The following is a 22,354-nucleotide window of genomic DNA, read 5'->3' on the forward strand; positions in this document are numbered from 1 at the left end:
ATGGCAATCGGCTATGAAAGCTAAAAATGATATTTCCTACCAACAAGGTATAACTGTTAACATCATGCTCTGCTTGGAAGCTTACAAGGGGCTTCCTGCTGGATATTGGATCTGTAGCGTGGCTCAGAAAGGCAAGTTGTTGTGGGAAATTCCCATCCTCTGCTAGCCTTTAACTGTGCTGCTGAAGATGAAAGGAATGCATAGCAGAACTGAAGTAACAGTAGAACATGTTTTTTGGGCCCTTTGGCAGCTTAAGCTTCTGGACAATTGGCCAGTGACCTGGTCAGTGCATGATTAAATGTCAAATGTTAAACAGTCTTAAAATTTATCTGCCATGATGACTTCCTTTTGCTGCCTTGCCAAAAGAGAGAGAGAGAGAGAGAGCACTTACACCACATGCCTCAAGACCTGCTGTTGCCCCCCTGGGAACTTGGAACGTGCAAATAATTTTTAGGCATGCAAATAATTTTTTATAGCTGCAGGAAAGCTGCAGAATATCTTCTTCCCCATTGTGTTGAAAACAACAAAGCAGTAGTGTTGCTGCGTGGAAGATTGGAGGATCCCAGTACTGTAAATATGTTCTGCATCACATTGAGATCAATAAGAGGGAAAAGTTTCACGTGCTTTGTGTTTTGAGATACATTTACTTGCATTTTCTTTAGTGAGTCTGTTTCTGAGTGATTGGAGGTGTAGGGAGTGGGCTTCACATTCTCTTCCTTGAATAAAGGGTTGTTGTTTATAGTGTTTGCTAACATATTTACCAGCTGAGCAAAAGTGACCCAATTCTGGACAGAATGTGTCTAGTACCAGTGTCCACTGGTAATGGGGTACAATCCATTCTTCAGCTTTAAATAATCCTAATAAGCTCCTAGGGAACAATGGGGTTCCCAGAAGTAGAGCTTTAAAATAGTATTATTATCCCCATCACTGGTCCCTTAAGAGAAATATTAGTTTTGGCTTTTTGTATGAAATGCTAGCTGAAGGAGACTCTTAAAATGTGGAACCTCATAACTAGGTATTTGCTTTTGCCATCATGGCAAATTGTCTTCATGCCATTTGGTTGGTTGCTGTGTTCTTTTGATAAAGATGCATATGTAAGAATCTTGCAATGATGAGCTTCATCAGCGGTAGCCAACATGGTGCCCTTCAGATGTTGCTGGACTTTAACTTGCACCATCACTGACCATTGGCTGTACTGGCTGGGGCTGATGGGAGTTGTAGTCCAGCAACATCTGAAGGGCACCATGTTGGCTACCGCAGTGTACATGCTCTGTAAAGGCTGATATTTCAGACAGCTTGGTCTTTTTTAGATAGCAGTACAGTATGAAACACATGACCCGGAAGCTGTACGCCGGCTCCCTTGACCAATAAAGTGAGATGAGCGCCGCAACCCCAGGGTTGGTCATGACTGGACCGGTCAAGGGTCCCTTTACCTTTACAGTATGAAACAAAAAGCAAATTATTATTTTTTAAATGGTATGGCGAGTCTTACACAACTATATTGTGAGGACTAGTGCTTATTACTGATTCAAACAGGAATCTGATAAAGAAGTTTCCTAATAAATTAGTCATCCAATTAGTTTCATGAATGTGAGAGACCAGTTGGTAGATTAGTATTGTTTGGGATGCTGTATATGCTCTTAAACATCATTGGGGGTATTGGTAGAATATGGTTGCTATTTGTATATATTTCTCTCTTATTTATTGTGTAGATGCTCTGTGCTTTGCACATTGGAATTTTTCCTTCCCATTGTAAACCATTTTGGGTACCTTCTGTAGAAAAGCAGAATACAAATAATAATCTTGAGTTGTGGTCTGTGATAGTTTATGAAAAGAGCTGACAGACCACGGTTTGTGATCAGTCAGCAAATTAGAATTTGAAACCGTGGTTTGAAATTGCGGCTCATGCTGTTTTTTGGCATGCTGTGTCCCCCTTGGCCAACCATAGTTAAGGTCTCTGATCTGCCTCCAGAGGTCATTATGCCTGCAAATGGGGATGCTGAATAGACGGAAAATGAAATCAGATAAGCAGCCCAAACCATAGTTGTGAACCGCCCTGAGATCTGCGGGTGAAGGGCACCCACAAAACTATGGTTAGTACAAAGCAGGATTTGCCTGTTTTTAGTTGCCTGGATTGCTAAAATGTGTGTTGGTCTTTATCTGCGCCTGTTGTGCAGGCCATGTGTACATGCAGCAAGATTAAGAAGTTTACAATTATCATGCAGGTTGTGTACAACTTCCTGCGTGGTGTTTTTCGTGTAAGAATTTTTTCATGGCTGAGGGGTTCCTTAGTCAAGGTTCTTTCAGCAACGCTAACTGCTAGACTGTGTATGTAGTGGCCATGCATAAATCAGTCCCAGCTGCTGTTTGCATGAATGGATCTTTTGGACTCGGCAAATAAGCAACTAAAGTGTGTGTTTGCATGTTGATTGGAGGGACCTTAAGACTCAGCAGTCTGACTTGCGTATTGTAATGAATGTTTTGACATTCCTCTTAGAAAGGCACACTGTATAAACCTGACTGATCTAGATATTGCAACCTTAAATAGTAACCTGCTGGAAATTCTGCTTTTTTGTTTTTCATGTAAATGAGTGGCTTGTCTAATTCTTGCAAGGCTAAGTGATCAGAAGCTTTAAATTAAAAAAATAATAATCTGTGGTGGGGGAAATCAAACTCAGGAAGCTGTAAATCAGTAAGCTACATTGAGCATGCAGATTTTGGAAATGTATTTTTTATTATTTATTATCTTTTATGTTTGGATATTGTGGTACTGAAGGGCGGGGTGTAAAACACCTTCACTATTGCCACTTTACTATGCAGGCGTTTACTTTAAATGCACAATACTGAAAGGCAGGGTGTAAAACACCTTCACTATTGCCACTTTACTAAGCAGGAATTGTGTTTTACTTTAAATGCACAATTACAGCCAGAGTTCTTCATTTAAAGAAAAACAAGTTTAGTGACCAGAATCTCATGTTAGATTATGACACAATATTATGTGCAGTACTATGTACTGTGATCTATTTTGAGGCAGGCCTACCAACTTGGAAGCCCCTGGACCAAATGCAGCATGCCAGTCATAGATTGCTGGCGGTCTGGGGCTGCATAGTCGCGCCCCCAGGCTGACCCTCCGTGTTAACATAAACTCTGCACTACTGAAACCTCGTAAATAAAATGGGCTTCAGGCACTTGTTGTACGCAAGGCCTAGTGGATTGTCTGAAGTCTTGTGAGGAGTCTAGGCAGGAGCTATAATTGGAGCCGGCAAAGCTTTTAAATGGACGTTTGACAAGTTTGCCATTATTCAGAGTCTAGAATTTTGTGCTTTAAAAATACCACCTTCTGAATTGGCAAATGTGGCTGGTTGACTTCATTTTGGCTGCCCAGCTTTAGCAGCGATTTTAATGAATGAACCTAGTACATTCTTATTCTGTAGTATACTTGTGTTTGACTTTTTAGGAAGGAGGGGGGAAATGCATTCTGTTGAACTTAATTTGGCTACAGTATTCTAAATTTGAATGTGCAGTGCAGTGATTACAGTGTCCAGAGGACATGCTGGGTGTGTATCTATTCAAACACTGAGTCGAGCGCTTCACCTGGACCTTGCAGAAAATAGTACTAGGAGGAACAATTTGGAAAAGGCAGCTCTCTAGTCAGCATGGAGTCAAGCATTCCAGTCAACTTTCACATGCTCAAAATATGTCTTCCAGCATATCCTGCACCCTTTAGATCTCGAGATATATGAAACAGACACCCAGAAGTGCCCAGGGAGATGGCCTGTAACAGACTTTGTCTAAATAGCTGGAGGAGAAGGGCATAAATATCCGAATGGTGATTCCTCCCCTCTCCTTGCTCCAGCTGGGCCCCAGAGCCTTCCTGCTGATCCTGCCTTCTAGCATCTATAGTTGATTTCATGCCAAAGTGTAAAGCATTATCCACACACTCCAATCAAAATTTACTGATTTCTCTGATTTTTAATGCCAGTCAGCAGCAGGCAGGATCAAGCCCCGAATTGGCGAGATGTTGCCTGATGCTGCCGCTGCTTCTCCAGTGGGGTGTGGGTGGCGCAGGTGGCTGTGGCAGGGCAGGGCGCCACTTCCTGTTAATGCCCCAAGTGGCAAAATGGTTCATCATGAGCCTGGGCCCCAAGCACTCCAAAGCTCCATTCTGATTTATGATTCAAAATAGCTTCTGGTGTTGCGGGAAGCAGTGAAAAAGTAGATGCATGCCTGCTTCTCACGGTTTTTCCGCTGCCATGGTGAAACCACCTACAGTGTCTGAGGCCAAGTCAATGTGAATAAACATAAAACTTTCAGAAGTTACATTAAAAACAAAAACAAAGCTCTGCTCCTCCCTGTTAATGTGTTAATTTAACAATGTTCTCACAGAGAGGATTCCACAGACAGTTGAACGCGTCTGTTCAGCTGAAGGAGCTGTATGACTTGAGTTGTGCCACAACAAATTTATTAGCATCCTTTAATGTGCCTCAGGACTTTGGTCCTCTGCTGCAGCAAAAACAAACCAAAGGAGGCAAGCTTGTGTTTAGAATACAGGATAACACAAAGTCTCCACCCAGGAGCCCAAAGGGTACGCAGGTGCTGAAACTTCCCCTTGAGTCACCTCCCTGAAGTCTGTTGCTTTTCTCAGAGGAGAGCTCTGGTGCTAGTCGTGAGCTCAGCTGGAAGAAAAGCGCTGGGGTGAGTGGGGGAGAGGCTGTGGCAGGCACAGGTTCAGGGTGTCCCTGCCAAATGAAGAAGGACCTTTTTGGGGGGAATAGCATCCTGGCAAGGGGACAACATTCCCAGGCACTATCCTGCTGGTCTCCTTTTGCACCAAGTAAAGACCTTTGTGTTCACCCAAGCCCTTTAAAAAAGTCTTATGAAACCTGGACTATCTGTGTTTACCTCTTGGGGTGCGGTTTAAATGTTCGTTGCATTTTTCTTTATATTATGTGCACACACACACACACACACACACAGAGAGAGAGAGAGAGAGAGAGAGAGAGAGAGTGTGTGTGTGTAAACTGTCCAGGTAACATGTTATGTTAGAAGGTGCATAGAAGATATATATGCATATAGATAGGTAGAAACACACACACACCTCTGCTTTATGTATGACTGGGGCAACCCCACTTTTCAAGATTCACATTTCTGTTCCCTTTGAACCTAACAACTTTTTCACTTTTCGTTTACAATTTTTTTTATTCTGCCTCTCCACCAAATAATGCTTAGGGCAGCTAACAGTGATAAAATTGTTTGTTAGCTTGTTCATTTCATTTGTGAATTGCTTCTCATGAAGCATCCCAAAACACTTCAGCAATAAAAACAAATATAAGAACAAGTTTCAAGTCCAATAGGGAGACACATTGGGTTTTTAAAAATACCCAGTAGTTGGGGAGAAAGGTCTTTGGTGGGTACTGAAAGGGCGATAGAGAAGACATGCCTGCCTTATATGAAACGCAAATGAGTTCCAGAAGATGTAAAATGCAAAATATGGGTACTTCTCTGGGGTTTGTGTGGTCTGTTTTTTTAAAAAAAGAAAAAGCTGCAAGCTGCTTTTCTCCTACTGTATTTTCCCCTGTATCTGTAAAACTTTAGTAGTTTAATTTGTGGCGGCTTATAGCATTTTGTATTGTAGCGTTTGTTTTAGAATATTGAGTTTTGATTACTTACTTATTTGTAACCTGCCTTTCTTCTAGAAAGCTCAGGGGAGTGCACACAATTCCCCTCCCTGCGTGTTTTGTCCTCACAGTAACCCTGTGAGGTAGGATTGGCTGATAGTGTCTGGTCCAAAATCACCCAGTGAGCTTTGTGACTATGTGTGGATTAGAACCAGAATGGCTGTACAGTACTTCACTTTGAGACAATGAAATCCTTTCTCAGTGATTAAAAATTCACTTGGGTCGTTGCTGCTACTTAGCCGCAGCACGGGTGCTGAGGATAAAATTGGATCAAGATGCATTGTAACCTGCCTTGAACCCTTATAAGCTAGCTGAGTTGTTATTAGGGAATGCTGGAGAAATTAGTACAATAAGAAAACAGCAAAAGGGAATACTGGATCATTTTTCATACTGACAGTGTGATGAATATTGCTCAGTCTGTGTACTAAATAGATCTTTTGGACAGGAAGCTCTTTTCTATATGGACAAATCTTTCAGAGACGGAGCTTCTTCTGTAGTAACACCCCCCACCCACCCCCGTTCCTGATACGATCCAAACAAGGAAATGGCACAGATACAGGGAAGAGAAATCCAGCCACAGTAGAAAGATATTTCGGCCAAATGCACGCTAGAGGCCAAGTAATAAAGGTCAGGGCCACAGTCCATCACAGTTAAGCATGCTTAAGCCCATTTGATATCAATGAGCTTAAGAGTGCTTACCTCTGTACTAGATTTTATTTTTCTTCTCCTCAGCTGCACACTGAAATATGAAAGGTTTCTGTTCTGTTCTTGTTTTTTACATTACTAGTGCTCTCAGAGAATTTTTCAGCTATTCTGGCATACGGTAGGGTAAAAAGGCAGGGTCAACTGAAACTTTAGGTAGCAGGAAACATGAAAAAGCAGAAGGATAGACACTTGGTGCCACATACGTTTTGGTCATGTGTGTTTCTCTCTCTCTATTTATATTTATATTTATATAAAAAATAGGGCAGGCAGACAGAAGTTATCCCTTTATCAACACACTGTGGTCTTGATGAAAATCACTTCCTTGAAGCTGCTATTTGCATCAGGAGGGAGTTTGCATTTAGACAGCAGCTGCTATTTCAAAAAGACAGGCCAAACCCACATGCGTTAACATAACACACAGTTTCCCCCGCCCTGAAACCAGTGCTAAATGTGGGAGTGCCATCCTTCTTAGCATCTGAGGAAGGACAAATCATATACAAAAGATAAGTTGAATTCTAAAAAGCATCTAGAATTGATTTGTATCATCAGTTAGTACAGAGACTTCTAAATAAGCCCAGAAAAGTTACAAGCCTTCTGTGTACACACACACACACACACACACACACACACACACACACACAAACACACCAAACACATGGGCCTGCTAAGGGCTAGCAGAGGAGAGATGACTCTGTCCCCCTCCTCCAGCAGGCTGTTGCCTTGCTTTGATGGGAGTTGAGATGGGTTTCTTCCTCTGGCCGCCTGTTTGTTTTCTACTGGGCACCACCAACCTGATCCGTTGTCTGCGTGCTATTCCTTGTCACCCATGGCTACTAGGCAAGTGCTTAAATACAAGCCTGATTATACATTTACTTTGGGTTATTAACTTTGGCTTCTGTTGGTCATGGGGAAAGGTAACTATCGAAGCCTTGATTATAGGAAATCTTTGCCCACAGCAGTTTCCTCAGAATCTCTTCTTGAGTGCCTACTTTTTCAAAGAAAAAAGAAAGATAGCTGAAACTCCAAAGATCTTGAATTGTGTACCAGTTTCAGTACCTCTTTTCCCTTCCATGGTTTTGTGCAACACATAGCCCTGCCTGGATCTCAGTCTTGCCACATACTTGCAGGGCTCCGTCAGAGGGGATGAGCGCTGGGCCTGCTTTTTAAAATATAAATATAAACAAATCTTCATTTCTTGGCAGGATAAGCCAAATTCTCTGTTCTGTAGCTTGTCTAGATCATCACCTTGACTTTTCTGACGTAATGCAAGCTATTGCTGGAATAGCTCTGCTTCATGCATGTGTGTGCATCTGTTTCCAGAACAAAGTCGCCGTGATGACTTGGAGAGCTTGGGCTATGTGCTGATGTACTTCAACCTTGGCTCACTGCCTTGGCAAGGCCTGAAGGCTGCTACAAAGCGCCAGAAATATGAGCGCATCAGTGAGAAGAAGATGTCGACGCCCATCGAGGTGCTCTGCAAAGGCTACCCTTGTAAGTTCTTCCTTTGCATGCACAAGTTGCACGTGCCCTTGCATCTCCTACACTCAGAGATTCGTGTCTCCATAAACATACTCAAATTTGTCTAGTTGCCATCTTTGCATGTGCTCTGTGACCTTGCTACCTATTTAGGATCGAGATGAACGTTGTTCCTCTGATTGCAAAATATTGGGTGAACAATCTGAGTCTTTCAACAAGTTCTGCCCCCAGTAGTCTAAAAACTGTAGCTAAAGGGGCTGCCTCAAGAGATAAGGGACAAGCCTGGGGAAGGGTCATAGCTGAGTGGCACAGTATCAGTTTTGCATGCAGAAGGTCCCAGGTTCAATCCCCAGTTAAGATTAGGAGAGAGCTGTCCGAAACTTTGGAGAGCTGCTGCCAGTCAGTGTAGACTCTACTGAGTTAGATGGCTTAGCGGTCTGACTTGGTATGAGGTGGCTTCCTATGTTCCTAAAGCCTTGCTTGTACCTGAAGCAGTCCGCTGGGTATATGTTGGGCAAGCTCATTTCAGAGTCTCCAAATATAGGCCTCTGGGGCTTACGCAGAGCAGGATTAAGTCCATATGCTATCCCCTTTATAGAGGGAATTGGATGCCTTAAATGTGTGTATTCAAGTATGTTAAGTCGCAGAGTGTGATGGACAAATTTCACTGCCTATGAACAGATGCACAGCAGTCTGTCTTTCCTGCTTAAAGCATGGCCTCTCCCTGTACAGCACCAATACCAGAGGTGCATGCCCTCCCAATATACAAGTCCTGAGTCTCGATGGGCGGCCCTGTATTTGTGAGAGGAAGGACTGGAAATCTGGGAGGGGTGGCATGCAAGCCTGCCCGTAGGTTATTTCTCTCTGGTTTTGGGGAAAGGGGGGGGGTGAATTTGGGGGCATGTATTTGGCAGGTTTCTGTGGGAGTGAACTGGAGTAAGAAGGGGTAGGAATAGTCATGCACCAGCTACCTCTGCAAATGGACGAAATAAAAAGGGTTTTTGCACCAGGTGGGCTTTAGGCTTGATGACACAAGAAGCACCACAGCTGAAAAGGTCTTTTCTTGGGTCCATAATATAACCCCAAGAGGATAGACAAAGAAAATCTTAAGTGCTAGCTAGGCTTGTTTTCCTTTCCCTACATTGCTGCCTAAAGTTGGTGTGAGAAATAGCCAAAATATGAAATGAACACAACCATATAACATGCACATACATGTTCATGCTGCTTTGGCTCTTTGAAGTTGGAGAATTTATCATTGTTTATTTAAATACTTAAAAAAATTAAAACATACATAAAATAGAAAGACAAACAGGAAAACTGAAACATAATAACAAGCCATAATAGAGTAATATTAACAGCAGATAATGTATCTAAAGATTTAAAATACATTAAAAGATATTAAGGCTGGTGAAATTTCTGGGGGAAACGAAAAGGGCTTCACCTGGTGCTAAAAGTTGACAACTTAGTGCCGGGTGAGGGTCTCAAGGGAAGGCATTCCACAACTGCAGTGGCACCTCTGAAAAGGCCCCTCTAGTAATCTATAACATGAAGACTTCATGAAGGCAAAGAAGAGAACAGCAGAGCTTCATTGGGGGTGGGGGGACTGCTGTGCTTGATGGCAACTAATAATCTCTCCCTGCTTTTCTCCCAGCTGAGTTCTCAACATACCTCAACTTCTGCCGTTCGCTGCGGTTTGATGACAAACCAGATTACTCTTACTTGAGGCAGCTGTTCCGCAACCTCTTCCACCGCCAGGGTTTCTCCTATGACTACGTGTTCGACTGGAACATGCTCAAGTTTGTGAGTAATTCCAGTTCTGAGCCTTTTTGTTGTGACCTGGAGTCTGTGTGTGCTTGTGAGCTGCAAGTGGAGGCAAGTGGGGTGAATGGTAGGGATGGCCATGCTTGAGGGTCTCTTTTTTATTGAGGGATTCTTGTGTTCACACATTATACTAGTAATTCTTCTTAGTAGCAGAGTTCTGGGTCCTGACCTCAACTACTGTTTGTTTGTTTTTCAAATAAGAAGCAAGTTCACAACCCTGTATGGCTGCAGAAATAAGCTTGGAAACAAGTGCATAAAGATCACACCCACACGATTCATTTAAATAATATATAAAGTGCGTAGCTTCTTCCAACAAATCCTGGGAACTGTAGCTTACCCCTCACAAAGTTACAATTCCCAGTACCTTTAGTAAACTACATTTCCCAGGATTCTTTGGGGGAAGCCATGTGTTTTAAACATATCATCAGGATGTGACCACAATCTCAGAAGACACATGATGGGGCTTCTTGTTCTGTACTGTTCCTTGTTGGACCATAGCCGAATCTTGTTGTGATGAGGCCTAAAGATATGCTGAGGTGGCACTGTAAGTTAATGGAAAAACTTAAATATTTAGTTGCTGTGTTCTTAGTTTTGGCTAACCATGAGAGGGAGTATGGGCTGGTGGGTGGTGTACCCTCTCGCTCCCCTTCCCTGAATGTTCAGCTTTCTTTTTTCTTAAGTGAAATGAGTCTCTGTCCTCAAACATAAGTTGATTAGATATTATATAACAGTATAAGAACAAACCAAGCCCCTGATCTAGCAGGTTGGAGGGGGCAGTTGTATACCTGCACCTGGCTTTGCCTGGCCTCCTCCTGCAAAGGAAGCTTCACCCATCAGCAGGAAAGCCCTTCTGCTGAGGAGCAACCACATGCATCTGCCCTAACAGCCTGGGAGCTGGCACAGCGAACGGGCATTTACCACCACCTTCTGTCCTGCCTGGCATGAACATTAGGTCTGTTGATGCAGCGCTGGCTGCGTCACTCCACTAAGCCGCACCACTGCCCCCCATGAGTTATGGTTGCAGCATAAATTCCAAGCATTTGTCTCTCATCTAAGCGCCTTTGCACTCTATGTCCAGAACACTGGAAGACAGGGCAAGTTACCATTTACTGAGCAGCAGCAGCAGAACATTGCCTAAACTTTTACTTCTTTTCAGCGTGAAAAGGGTAGAGACTCATTCCACTTTTTAAAAAAAGAAAGAAAAGGAAAACTGAACATTCAAGGAAGGAGCCTAAGGGGGTTCACTGTCCACCCGCCCACACTCCCTGTCATGGTTAGAAGAAATAAAGAAAGCAAAATAAAACAGCATATGGAAACTGTCTTGCATGATTCAGCATGACGGTTTTCCTTCCCCCCTCCCCTGAACTCTTATCTCGTTGCATGTGCATCTAATTCTGCATATGAATAAAGTGATTTTTACCCCTTCCTTTTTTAACCTGCTTCTAAAATCTGGATGCGTTCTGGGGTGTTTGATATTCCAGGGAGCAGCCCGGAATCCTGAGGACATGGATCGGGAGAGGCGAGAACACGAGCGAGAGGAGCGGATGGGGCAGCTCCGGGGTTCAGCTACACGGGCACTGCCCCCTGGACCTCCTGCCGGAGCCACAGCTAACCGCCTCCGCAATGTCGCTGAGCCCATGGCCTCCACACCCACCTCCCGCATCCAGCAATCTGGTGAGTAGAGGGAAGGTCACATGCAAACCTGTTCTTTGCATAGCAATGAATTGCACAGCCATGGGCTTGTTCCTAAGTAAAGTAAATCCTCTGTATGTGTAACTACAGCTGCTCACCTTCTTCACTGCTGCTTGCTCTTGCCTTTCCCATTCCTCCCCCCTCTAGTGGCGGCAGCAGTGGTGGTTGTGGGACTCTTACCCCGTCTCCGTCCTGCCTTTATCCTGTTCAAAATTTAGAGTTTGAGCTCCAAGCGGAACAGACGCTTTCTCACCCCTCTTTTTCTTACATTGCTCTGCAAAAAGCATCAATTTTACAAGTTAGTAATTTGCCCCTTGCCAGGAAACACGTCCCCCAGGGCAATTTCACGGGTGGACAGGGAGCGGAAGGTCAGCATGAGGTTACACCGAGGAGCCCCTGCAAACATCTCCTCGTCTGACCTCACAGGGCGGCAAGAGGTGTCACGGATTTCAGCGTCACAGGTGGGTTCCTACCAGCGGCCAAGTGGGGCCAGAACTGCTTCCATCTGCTTGTGGGCTGTGGCTAGAATTAAGAAAATAGTAGAGTTAAGAGTCTCACCAGGTCATGTTAATCTGGTAGCTACCCAGTTGGTGCAAATCCTTATTCTGCTTCTTTGTGGGACTGCGTTAAAAATGGCCTGCTCCTCTGAAAACGATGGCAATTACATCCTTGTGTGAAAGGGGAGAAATTACCAACCTTCCAGCTGTTGAGAATTTAAACATTCTGGCAGCCCAGCGTGAGAAGCAGAACAGCTAAGCTAGCTGTGTTGCAGGGCTTGTCATACGCTGAAGTGAAAAAAAAGAATCTTTAGTCTGAATTCTTGTGTGAAGTGCTATCAGAATAGTCACGAGCCACCAAATATGTACAGCAAAAATACATTACGGCTGCTAATCTGCTTTTCTCCCGCCAAGATACATATGGCTCAGACCCATGGGGTATTTTGTAGATTAATAATAGTACATTGAATTATGCTTGGGAGTCAGTGTTGCAGTGCAGACCCTGTGCATTCTTGTCTGCTGATGTCAATAGGAGGCTCTTGCGTTCCGTACTAGTTGAACTTCCCGATTCTTTTCAAAGACACAGCCCCATTGCAGTGATTTATTCAAGTCAACAAACAATATGGATGATTTTAACTAGGGAAAAAAGAACAAAATCCTTGGACTAGCTGGAACTGGTAGAAAAGCACTCATGGCTGCAGCAACTGCCTGCTTCCCCAAACTGGGAAGAGGATCAGCCAAAGGATATGTATCATAGCTGTCAACTTTTCCCTTTTCTTGCGAGGAATCCTATTCGGAATAAGGGAATTTCCCTTAAAAAAAGGGAAACGTTGACAGCTATGATATGTATGTGTGACACTGTCTCCTTGGAATCTAGGAACCATCAGTAGTCATCATTGCCTCCTTTTTTATGGATTCCGTTATAGCTTTATTAACTAATCATCAGTTAAATGATTCTTGAATCTGCTGAAAAAGAAGTCAACTGGGAAATAAGGTTGAAGTGCATTCAGTGGCAAGCCATCTACCAGTACTTTGATGAAAATTATCCTGTGTTTGTAGGTTGTTGAATGTATTCCTTGGAAGGAGGGGGTGGGATCTTGTTGAGACAAGGGTGGGAGAAAGAACTTGGATGACATCTCTTTACCCACCCTTGCTAAGGTCCTCTTCTACAGCCTACTCACTTCTCTGTTTGTTCGTAGACAAGTGTGCCATTTGATCACCTGGGGAAGTGAAGAGAGGATTCCACCGGACCAGTGTTTGCTTAGGTGAGTCTCTGCCTAACCCCTTCTCTTTTGTCTACATGGATAGTGAATCTTCATGGGTTGATATGCTTCCTTTCTGCATGTAACCCCAGCATAATGCCCCATGGTTATAGAAATGGCACAGTCTGTGAACAAGTGGGATGTTTGAACAGCTCCAGCTGTTTAGAACCTATGACACGGAGATCTAAACCTTCATTCTCTCTGTGTCTCTTGGTTGGTAAATGTTCCAGGCCCACCCAGTATCACAAGGCCATTTTTGAACATTAATGGGCATGGCTAAACTTTGGCTAATATGCCACGATTAGCAAACCGTATACCGTATTTTTCGCCCCATAGGACGCACCAGCCCATAGGACGCACCAAGTTTTTTTGGGGGGGAAATAAAGAAAAAAAAATTTATTTCCCCCCCAGGCGCTTGTGGGGCCAGCAGCGGGGAGAAGCGCTCTTCTCCCCGCCGCCCGCCTGCAGACCAGGTCCGGGGACAGTGGGAAGACGCACTGTGCCTCCCAGCTGTCCCTGTAGCTTGCGGGGCAGGCAGCGGGGAGAAGCGCTCTTCTCCCCGCCGCCCACCTGCAGACCAGGTCCGGGGACAGTGGGAAGACGCACTGTGCCTCCCAGCTGTCCCTGTAGCTTGCGGGGCAGGCAGCGGGGAGAAGCGCTCTTCTCCCCGCCGCCCACCTGCAGACCAGGTCCGGGGACAGCGGGAAGACGCGCTGCGCCTCCCCACTGTCCCCGGAGCTTGCGGGGCTGGCGGCGGGGAGAAGCGCGCGTCTCCCCGCCATCAGCCTCCAAACCACATCGGGAGACAGCGGGATGGCGGCGTTCCGCCTCCCCGCTGTCCCCCGACCTTGTGGGGCTGGCGCTGCGGCTCTCCTGAAGCCTGGAGAGCGAGAGGGGTCGGTGCACACCGACCCCTCTCGCTCTCCAGGCTTCAGCGAAAGCCTGCATTCGCCCCATAGGACGCACACACATTTGCCCTTCGTTTTTGGAGGGGGAAAAGTGCGTCCTATGGGGTGAAGAATACGGTAGTTTATTGCTGTGGAAACATGTAACCCTAGGCATATATTAAGATACTGTTGAGGAATGCATTCACTCTACCAGCTCAACTGCTGGGAGCTACTACCTAACAGTTGTAGACCTCACCCTTGAGTCTCACTTGCATGGGACTCTTGAAAGATGCAATGTGCACAATTCTTTAGCACACCATAGCTTGCTTTATTGTCCCCTTGGTTGAAATCAGTTGGTTAGACTGCCTTTTCCAAAAACAGCTTGCTCTGTACTTCCTTACTTGGTTGGAAAGGAATATGAGGCAGGTTGCTACTTGCCTTTATTGCAGAGGGTGAAGGAAGGCAGCAGATTAAGGGGGAAGAGCAGTGACTTGAGTCCTCTTCCCAAAAACATGCAGATGTTGATGCAGGAATTAGCCACTGCTGTTTTTAAAAGCAGGCCTTTATGTAGCTTACTGGACTTGGTCCTAACACTCTTTGGGCGCTCTTTGGGTGTTCTTCCCTGTGTAATTACCATTGTGTGGGTGGCGGGGAGAGAGTGCGGATATGTTCCCTGGCCTCACCTCCCCACCCCCAGAAATTACATCATTGTAGCTTTTCCCATCACTCCCCTCCACATCTTAGGGGCTGAATTTCTGAACCAGGAAGCCTGCCCTGCTTCTGTAGGCTCCCTCTGCGATTATGAACCCTGATCTGAAGAAGTGTGCATGCACACAAAAGCTCATACCAATAACAAACTTAGTTGGTCGCTAAGGTGCTACTGGAAGGAGTTTTTTTTATTTTGTTTTGACTATGGCAGACCAACACGGCTACCTACCTGTAACTAGAACCCTGATCTATCAGGGTTCTCAGTTGTGCCGGGAGCCTCTTGTGGAGCAGAGCAGCCTGCCAATTGCAGAAGTTCATCCCCCAACCTGTGCAAAGCTACAGGAGTGTTGATGGTGTTGTGATCGAAGGAGAGGGGCCGTGGAGTGTGCCCCTGGAATCGCAACACCCTTCTGATTTAACCCGCCTTTCTTGCTGTGTAGAATTTTGACTTTTCTTTGGGAGGTGGGAAGAGGCTAACTCTCCTTGTCGGATGCTTCCTGCATTAACTAAGGCGAGCATCTTTTCAGTTTTGGGGCTGCTTGCAGGATAAAGCAGTGCACGCCCACGTTGCAGGTACGTTGTGAAGCTGAGGGAAGGAACAGGAAGCACCATGTATACTGTTTCCTTTCTAAAGAGGGTCAGTGGCACAATCTGCTGACACATTTTCACAAGAGTTGCTGCTGTGTGTAGTACTAGTAGTAGTTATTAGTAAGATTTGTCGTAGGGTCTCCACTGTTGGATGGGGGGAAACGTTTTTAACAATGCTCTCTTCTTTTTTCCCCTTTTCTTTTTCTAGTGTCTTCACTGTATTTTTCTTTTAAAAAACAAAATAACAAAAACAAATTTAAAAAAAGAAAAAAAAGAAAAAAAACCCCAATTTTTCCCCCCTGCCAGCAACAAGGAGAGGAGCTGCCCTATGCTGGCGTCCATGTCTTTTCTGAGATCGTTGCCTGCGTTCCCGAGCCCAACTTGCCTTGGACAAAGTCACAGACGCAGGAGGAGCCTTGCCGAAACACCTCTGCTGCTGTCGTGCAGTTTCATCTCCGTAGGCCTTGCCCCATTTCACGCCAGCAGGCTGTGGCCAGCCACCCCCAGCTTCTCGCTCCCTTTTTTTTTTTTGGATCTGTTTGTATCATTGGAAAAAGGAAAAAAAAACCCACACAACACAAAAAATCAAACCCCTGACTTCCATATTTTTTAAAAGTTCGGTTTGTGTAAGATGAAATTTGTTTCCAGCATAATTTTAAATTCCGTTGGGATTGTGGGGGGGTTTTGGGGAGGGGAGGGTCGGGGGCGGAGGAGGAGGAGGCAGAGGAGGATGTTTGCAGCAGACTTTTACAATTCCAGGCCAGAGTGGTGTTAAAAGCTGGCTTTAACATTCATTTTAAATGTGAACTGCGGTTTCTAGCAGGCGCTGCCTTTGTGGGTGGCAGGGGCCGGGGTGGATCAATGGTGGAAGAAGCATTCAGGCATTCTTTCCCTAGGGGACACCACTGCCCCTCTGTGCATTCGCGGGCATGTTGGGAGATGCCGCGGGGCAGACCAACGAGGCGAACAGTACTTGCACAGCGGCAGTTGCGTGCAAAGGGTGTGCATATGGGGTGGAGGCATGTGCTACACAAGGCAGGAGCAAATGTGAAGGACGTGGAACTGTTGCCTGCTTCATATGCAGGCAGTGGGGGTGGGGGTGGGCGTCTCTTCTTTTTTTAAAAAAAATTGAAACAAAACTGTTTGCGTGTGTTTAGTTTATATTTTTTTAATTATTATTTTGTACTTCCTCAGGAGCCGGGGAGGGTGTTGAGGACAAAGGGGAGAGGTATGTGAAAATAACAGTGGGGGGAGAGTCCCTGCTTTTTACTTCAGGGGGTTGGGCCTTGTGTACCAACAGTTTCCCAAAGGACCACCCCAGCTCAGACGCACAACCTCTCCTCAAGAAAAGGTGTCTCCCACCCTCTGTATTCACCCCCCATTACTATTTTTTTTTTAAATAAAGACTTTAGGCTTTCCTTAAGAAAACCGATCCATCCTGGGATGTGCATCGCCGCAGTCGTTACCATGCCCTGCAGCCTCTTGCTTGGCACACTTTCTTAATTTTATTTTTTACTTTGGACAGTGTGGAACCATTGGAAGTGGGGGTGGGGCTTGGCATATTTGGTTCTTTTTATCCTTTCTATTTAACACACAGCTCTTTTTATTTCTCCCCCCTAATTTATTTACCCTGCTTACTGTGTCTTTCTTCCTTTCTCTCTCTCTCTCCTTTTTTTAATTAAAGTAAAAAGAACAAAACTTTTTATTACTTTTAAAAAAAACAAAAACAAAAAACCTTGAAGAACTTTGGGGGGGATTTTGTACTTTTTTCCTGTGTAAATATTGGACTTTTTTGAGCTTTATCGTGGTTGTTAATTTGAAGTAATAAAGTAGAAAATGATAAAGTGATGGAAGCATCTGCCTTTTTCTTTCTTCTCCTCTTCCCCTTCCAACCTGGCTGTGATAATGTCATGTCGGCAGGAAGTCTCATCTTACATATAGCCTCCCTCCTGCTCTGTTTCCAAGTTCCAGGAAAAAGATTGGCAGGGAAGAGAATGTACACCATTTGTACACCTAAAAATAAAGCTGATCTGGCCTTCAGGTTCATAATTGATATTGGTCTGATAGCAGAAGAGTCATCTGAAATGTGACGCTCCTGAAGAAATGCTGCCTGCGTTTTGGGCTTGAAGGAAGAATAGTGTGCAGAACTAGAAATCTCCAATTTGGTTCAGGGGCCCTTCGCTCTCTATTATTTTAGAGTTCCAGATGTTCAAGCCAGTACCACAAATACCAACAAACTCAAAACGACACTTCCAAGCCTGCAGCCGTGAACTCCATTAGAATTTAAATAGCATAATTGTGGCAAGTTAAAGAGCAAAAATGTCATTGAGCACTAGTAATTTCGGTTCAGCCATAGAAAGCGTGTGATTTTTAAGCTAATGCTGCTAGACTCTTCAGCTGAATCTGGATGCACATTTTTAAACCAAAACTAGCCAGGCAATTGCAGATTTATTGAGAATATGTCATTTGTATTGAGATTGAATCATCTCTTGTTGATGCATTTTCGACAACCTTTTGCTTTCAGCTTGGGTTAACTTCATACAAATTCAATTATTGTAAGCAACATTTAAAAAAAAAGATTAGTGACAACAGGTAAGTTTAATTATTTCTTTACACCTTATGATATCCTAAAGAAATAAATTTTCTGTTAATTTATAAGAATGGGGCATGCTTGCTAATATGCTGTTTTTGTGTGTATGTGGAAATAGGGAGTTTTGAATTCTTTCTTAGTCATTAAATTTGATGGGGTAGCACTGAGAGCCACCATTCAGTTTGGAACATAAGAAGCTGCATTTATACCAAGCCGTTACTATTGGTTTATCTAACCACGAATTGCCTCTTGACTGACACCAGCTTTCCAGTGTCTCAGGGCAAGGTCACTTTTATGTGGAGGTGCCAGAGACTGAACCAAAATCTCATCCCTGCAAAGTCCCAATCCTTTCTGCACTTGTGAAAATGATAGAACAAGAATCTGAAAAGTTTTTGCTGAAAAGCAGTACAGAAATAACCAGGCTTCAGTTGCGCACCTTGCTTAGCTCCAGTGCCCATGCTAAAAATATATCTCCTGGCTAGAGAAGAAATCTGGTGGCATGCAACGTTTGGGTTGAGACATTTTGTGTGAAAGTGATTGGATACAGTCCTTTGGGCTGGATTCTCTTTGAACATGTACTGTGGTTAGCAAATCTGTATTCAGATGTGGGACTGCGCATCAGAATTAAAGGTGTCTGATGTTTACCTTATTGAAAAGAGGCATTAGCTTATCAAAAGAATAATCGTGCAAAGAGCTATGAGGCTTTCTTTCCTTCCTGGTTTGTAATCTACTTGGAGAGATGCTAATCCTTGGTTGCTGTGTTTAGTATGGGAGAGGGCTCCCGTTACTGTAGGAGCTTGTCCCAGTGGCAGCTGTGGGAGCATTTTGGCTTTGTAGGGCTGCAATTTTAACCTTGCTGTTTCCATCACAATAGGACTTCGTACAGAACCTATTCAGGAAAGTGTGCCATTAAATATGTGCAGAGTGCCATTGTTTTCCTCTCTTTAAAAAAAACACTCAATTATTTTCTGCACATCTATGGACAGGGAAAAAAGTTTCCACGTAAGAGTGCCCAAGTATGATTTCCAGTTAAGATTGACACTATTCCACATAAGTTTCTGAATTCATGTATTTTCACCTACATATTCATTGACAAAAATCTAAACACACACAAATTTTTAAAGTGAGGAAAACCTGCCTCTAATTGCATGATGTTTTCCTCCCCGCAAAAAATAAATAAATCAGTTTTAACTATTTGTTACCCAAAACACTTTTTTCCTCCAAATTATAAAAGAACAAAATATTCCAACCAATAGACAAAAATGATGAGTTCATATGAACCAGGGCATCTCTGAGCACAGCAAAACATATTTGCAATGCATGGCTCAATTCTGAAAATGTGAACTGTTCATTTCTGCTCATTTGCAGAGTTCATCACAACCTCTTCTATCTGAGATGTGGGGGAATATATTCTTTGTTTGGGGAATGACGTGGAGTCACATCCAGACACCATTTTCCTCAAATGCAAAACAAAAGGAAAAACATTAATTATTATAGAAAGAGGCTAACAGTCACTTGCTCTCTCGTAAGGTCATAAAACAAATACTAAACCAAAAAATGTTCCTCAGAGGTAGGGAACACTTGCTGCTTCCTTTCAGGACTTTAGGGAAACAGCTCTGGCCATGCTGGTGGATCTCAGAGGTTCTTGGAGAAAACAAAAGTAGAAAAAAGTCTGCTCACTCCTGTACTAACCTGGCTGAAGCAAAGCAGGTCTCTCTGTGTTGTTAGTGCTTGTGTGGAAGTCAGTGAAAGCCCCTTTAATGTTTCCTTGTGCTCCATAGAAGAATAAAAAAGGAGACCTTTTGTAATTGGGAATGGATATTCAATTGTGAAGGCAGGCTATGCCTTTATAGCTGTGAAATATGGCTTGTCTTCTCTGAAAAATATCCAAATGGCCATTGGGAAAGGATCAAACTCCTTTACACAAGAAGCTTGGGTGTCTTGTACTACTTGATCCTTAAAAAAATGTTCCTATTATGAAATTTGGGAGAAGGGCATATGTTGAGAGTATGGCATATACTTGGTATCATATCAGTTCTAGGCAGCCCCAGTTGAAAAGGTAATACAAGGTGAGGGGCTGGGAAAGACCCCTGCCTGAAACTCTGGCCAGCTTTGCCAGTCAGAGCAAGCAGCACCAGATTAAACAGACTAATCTAACTCAGTAGAAAACAGTTTTGTTTAGTCATATAAAAGAATTTATTTTAAAAAGGTATTTGGACCACTTGGTTGGCAAGCCTATGAAGGCAATGTACAACCAGGAGAGTCAATTAGCAACATAAAAATCACCCTTAAAATAGAACAAAGCATCATTTTAAAATGGCATGACATTTAGCAAAACAGATCAGACCTCTGATGCTGGGCATGCTATACTTAAAAACCTAGAGAAAAAAGGGATTGGGAGGGTCAGGAATATGGTCACACACATATATATAGCAAGTGGGATTGGCCACAAAATGCTGTGGAGTGTTCCTGCTCACTCTTCCAGTCAGCCATGTCCCCCGCACCCGATAATCCGTCCTATTTTCTCCCCCACAAACAGCATTCTTGACCATTGAGTGCATTCATTCCTCCATTGGGCTGTTTCTGGGGATTCCCCCAAATTAGGACCTTTGAACTTTGGAGTTAGAGTTAGGGAATGATGTAAATTTAGGTGCCATTTGGACTGGGGATTTCCTAGTGCTTACTAAATCTTAATGTGGTGGTTGTAGTGTTGATTTATCTGTGTTATATATACATTAACCTGGAATCTGCTCTGGTGTAAGGCAGAGGAGACATTTTTTAAAAATGAATGAAAAGGAAATGTGCTTTTATCATTGTTAAAATATCAAGCAAGAATTCCTGGTGCATACAAGTGCAGCTCAGCAAAGCAGATGGCTTTCTAAGAGAGACCATGGAATGGTTCTCCATAGATATCAAATCCTTAATTTGAGAGAGGCCATTGAGGATGTTTTTGATATACGGTAGGTGTGCAAGTAGGGCATATTGAATTTTTCAACTTTCAAATTCAAAAAGTGAGGGGTGCTAAAAAGTTGTAACATGACTTGGGAATTCAAAAGATATTTAGGCTAAATTGATATAATTTTGTTTTGCTTGGTAAATGACTGTAAAATTGAATAGAAATCATTAAATTATTACCAAATATTTGCAGTTATATATTAATATTTTATTAATTATTATTATTTAGCACATTACCTGACATTTTCAGAAGGTAAAATTCTTTGGTTCCACGAAAACAGTTTATGGTGCTGCTTCATCAAATGTAGACTTAACCAAGCTAAATGATGTCAACGTCACAAAAAGAATAGCAGGTTTGAGTTCCTCACACCCCAAAACATATTTTTAAGACCCCTCCCCCACTGAAGAAATTTGCAAAAATTAAGTTTCACCCCCTAAAATCACACATACTGTGCAAGGTAGACAATTTGGGCTATGTTTGCTATAGAGTCCTTTCCAATGTCAATGATCATGAAACTGATATGGTATTATGCCCACACCCTTGTGCTCAGCTGACTGTTACACATCATCTCAATTCTATGTTTCCCATTAAACCTGTAGTGCAGAGCTTGCTCTTGCAAGATGTTGCTGGAACAACTGATTCAGCAAGGCCCCGCATTCCAGCAAGAGTTAGCTGGCTGCGTGACTAAGTATGGCATCAGTTGTGAGATCTGCCAAGACAGCAATTATGAGGGCAGCAGCTTCTGTGGTACAATCTGGTGAGCAGTTTTTCATACCAGGAACTTATTCTCTTCATCTCACTTTTATAGTATGGCTCTTAAGAGATACCAAGCCCTGGGCAATGGAGGAGATCTTACTGTAATAACTACCAGATGCTTTAAATAATAATTTTGTTTCTGTCTTCTCTCTTCACAAGTTTGGGAAGGGTAATAGTTCTGTTTTTGTTTTGTTGTTAAAGTTTCAATAAAAGATCACATGTTTCTTAATAGAAAAGGTCTTCCAGATTGGCTCATTTCACAGAAATAGTTTAGCAGGGTGCCTGCACTTTTTGCTTCATAACTTTCCACGAGGGCTTGATATGTGGTTTTTGTATTAAAGAAAGCTCAAGAGTCTGGGAGCCCAGCCTGGCGGTACCAATGCAGGTCTTTATATGCTGTTGACCCTTGAGTAACAGGGGGAGCACTTGATTGTGTATATGATGCTTTTGTATCACAATGTTTTCAACCACTGCCAGGTTTGTTGCATATTGAACTAGCAACTTTGAACTTATTATTTCTGAGGATATTTGATTTGTATTTTGATTTTTTAAATGCATATATGTATGTGAATATTGTTTTGTTTGCCTTCCTTTGGGAGGAAGGGTAGGTGAAAAATATGAAATAACAACAACAACAACAATAATAATAATAGTATTAATATATTAAACATATTACACACACACATATGGCTTGGCAAAAAGCTGCTCTAATTGTTTCAGAAGTCAGTCTTTAAAAAT

General features: G+C 43.3%; 1 protein-coding gene across 7 annotated transcripts in view; it reads left to right on the plus strand.

Annotated features, from left to right (window-relative positions):
• Positions 1-17,162, plus strand: part of CSNK1E (casein kinase 1 epsilon) — a 50,869-nt gene extending 33,707 nt beyond the window's left edge. For 4 of the 7 annotated variants that reach the window (XM_083573954.1, XM_083573956.1, XM_083573955.1 and 1 more), the window contains exons 6-11: positions 7,704-7,874; positions 9,511-9,659; positions 11,162-11,354; positions 11,694-11,833; positions 13,069-13,134; positions 15,523-17,162. In XM_083573954.1, the coding sequence (XP_083430080.1) occupies positions 7,704-7,874; positions 9,511-9,659; positions 11,162-11,354; positions 11,694-11,833; positions 13,069-13,101 (686 nt within the window). In that variant the 3' untranslated portion in view covers positions 13,102-13,134; positions 15,523-17,162. Of the gene's footprint in view, positions 1-7,703; positions 7,875-9,510; positions 9,660-11,161; positions 11,355-11,693; positions 11,834-13,068; positions 13,450-14,160; positions 14,620-14,673 lie in introns of all 7 variants that reach the window. The other 3 variants (XM_083573958.1, XM_083573959.1, XR_014539113.1) reach the window with 2 other exon arrangements.
• Positions 17,163-22,354: the final 5,192 nt, after the last annotated feature.

Source organism: Podarcis filfolensis, assembly GCF_964270895.1.
Source record: "Podarcis filfolensis genome assembly, chromosome: 10".
In the NCBI taxonomy this organism is placed as follows: domain Eukaryota; kingdom Metazoa; phylum Chordata; class Lepidosauria; order Squamata; family Lacertidae; genus Podarcis; species Podarcis filfolensis.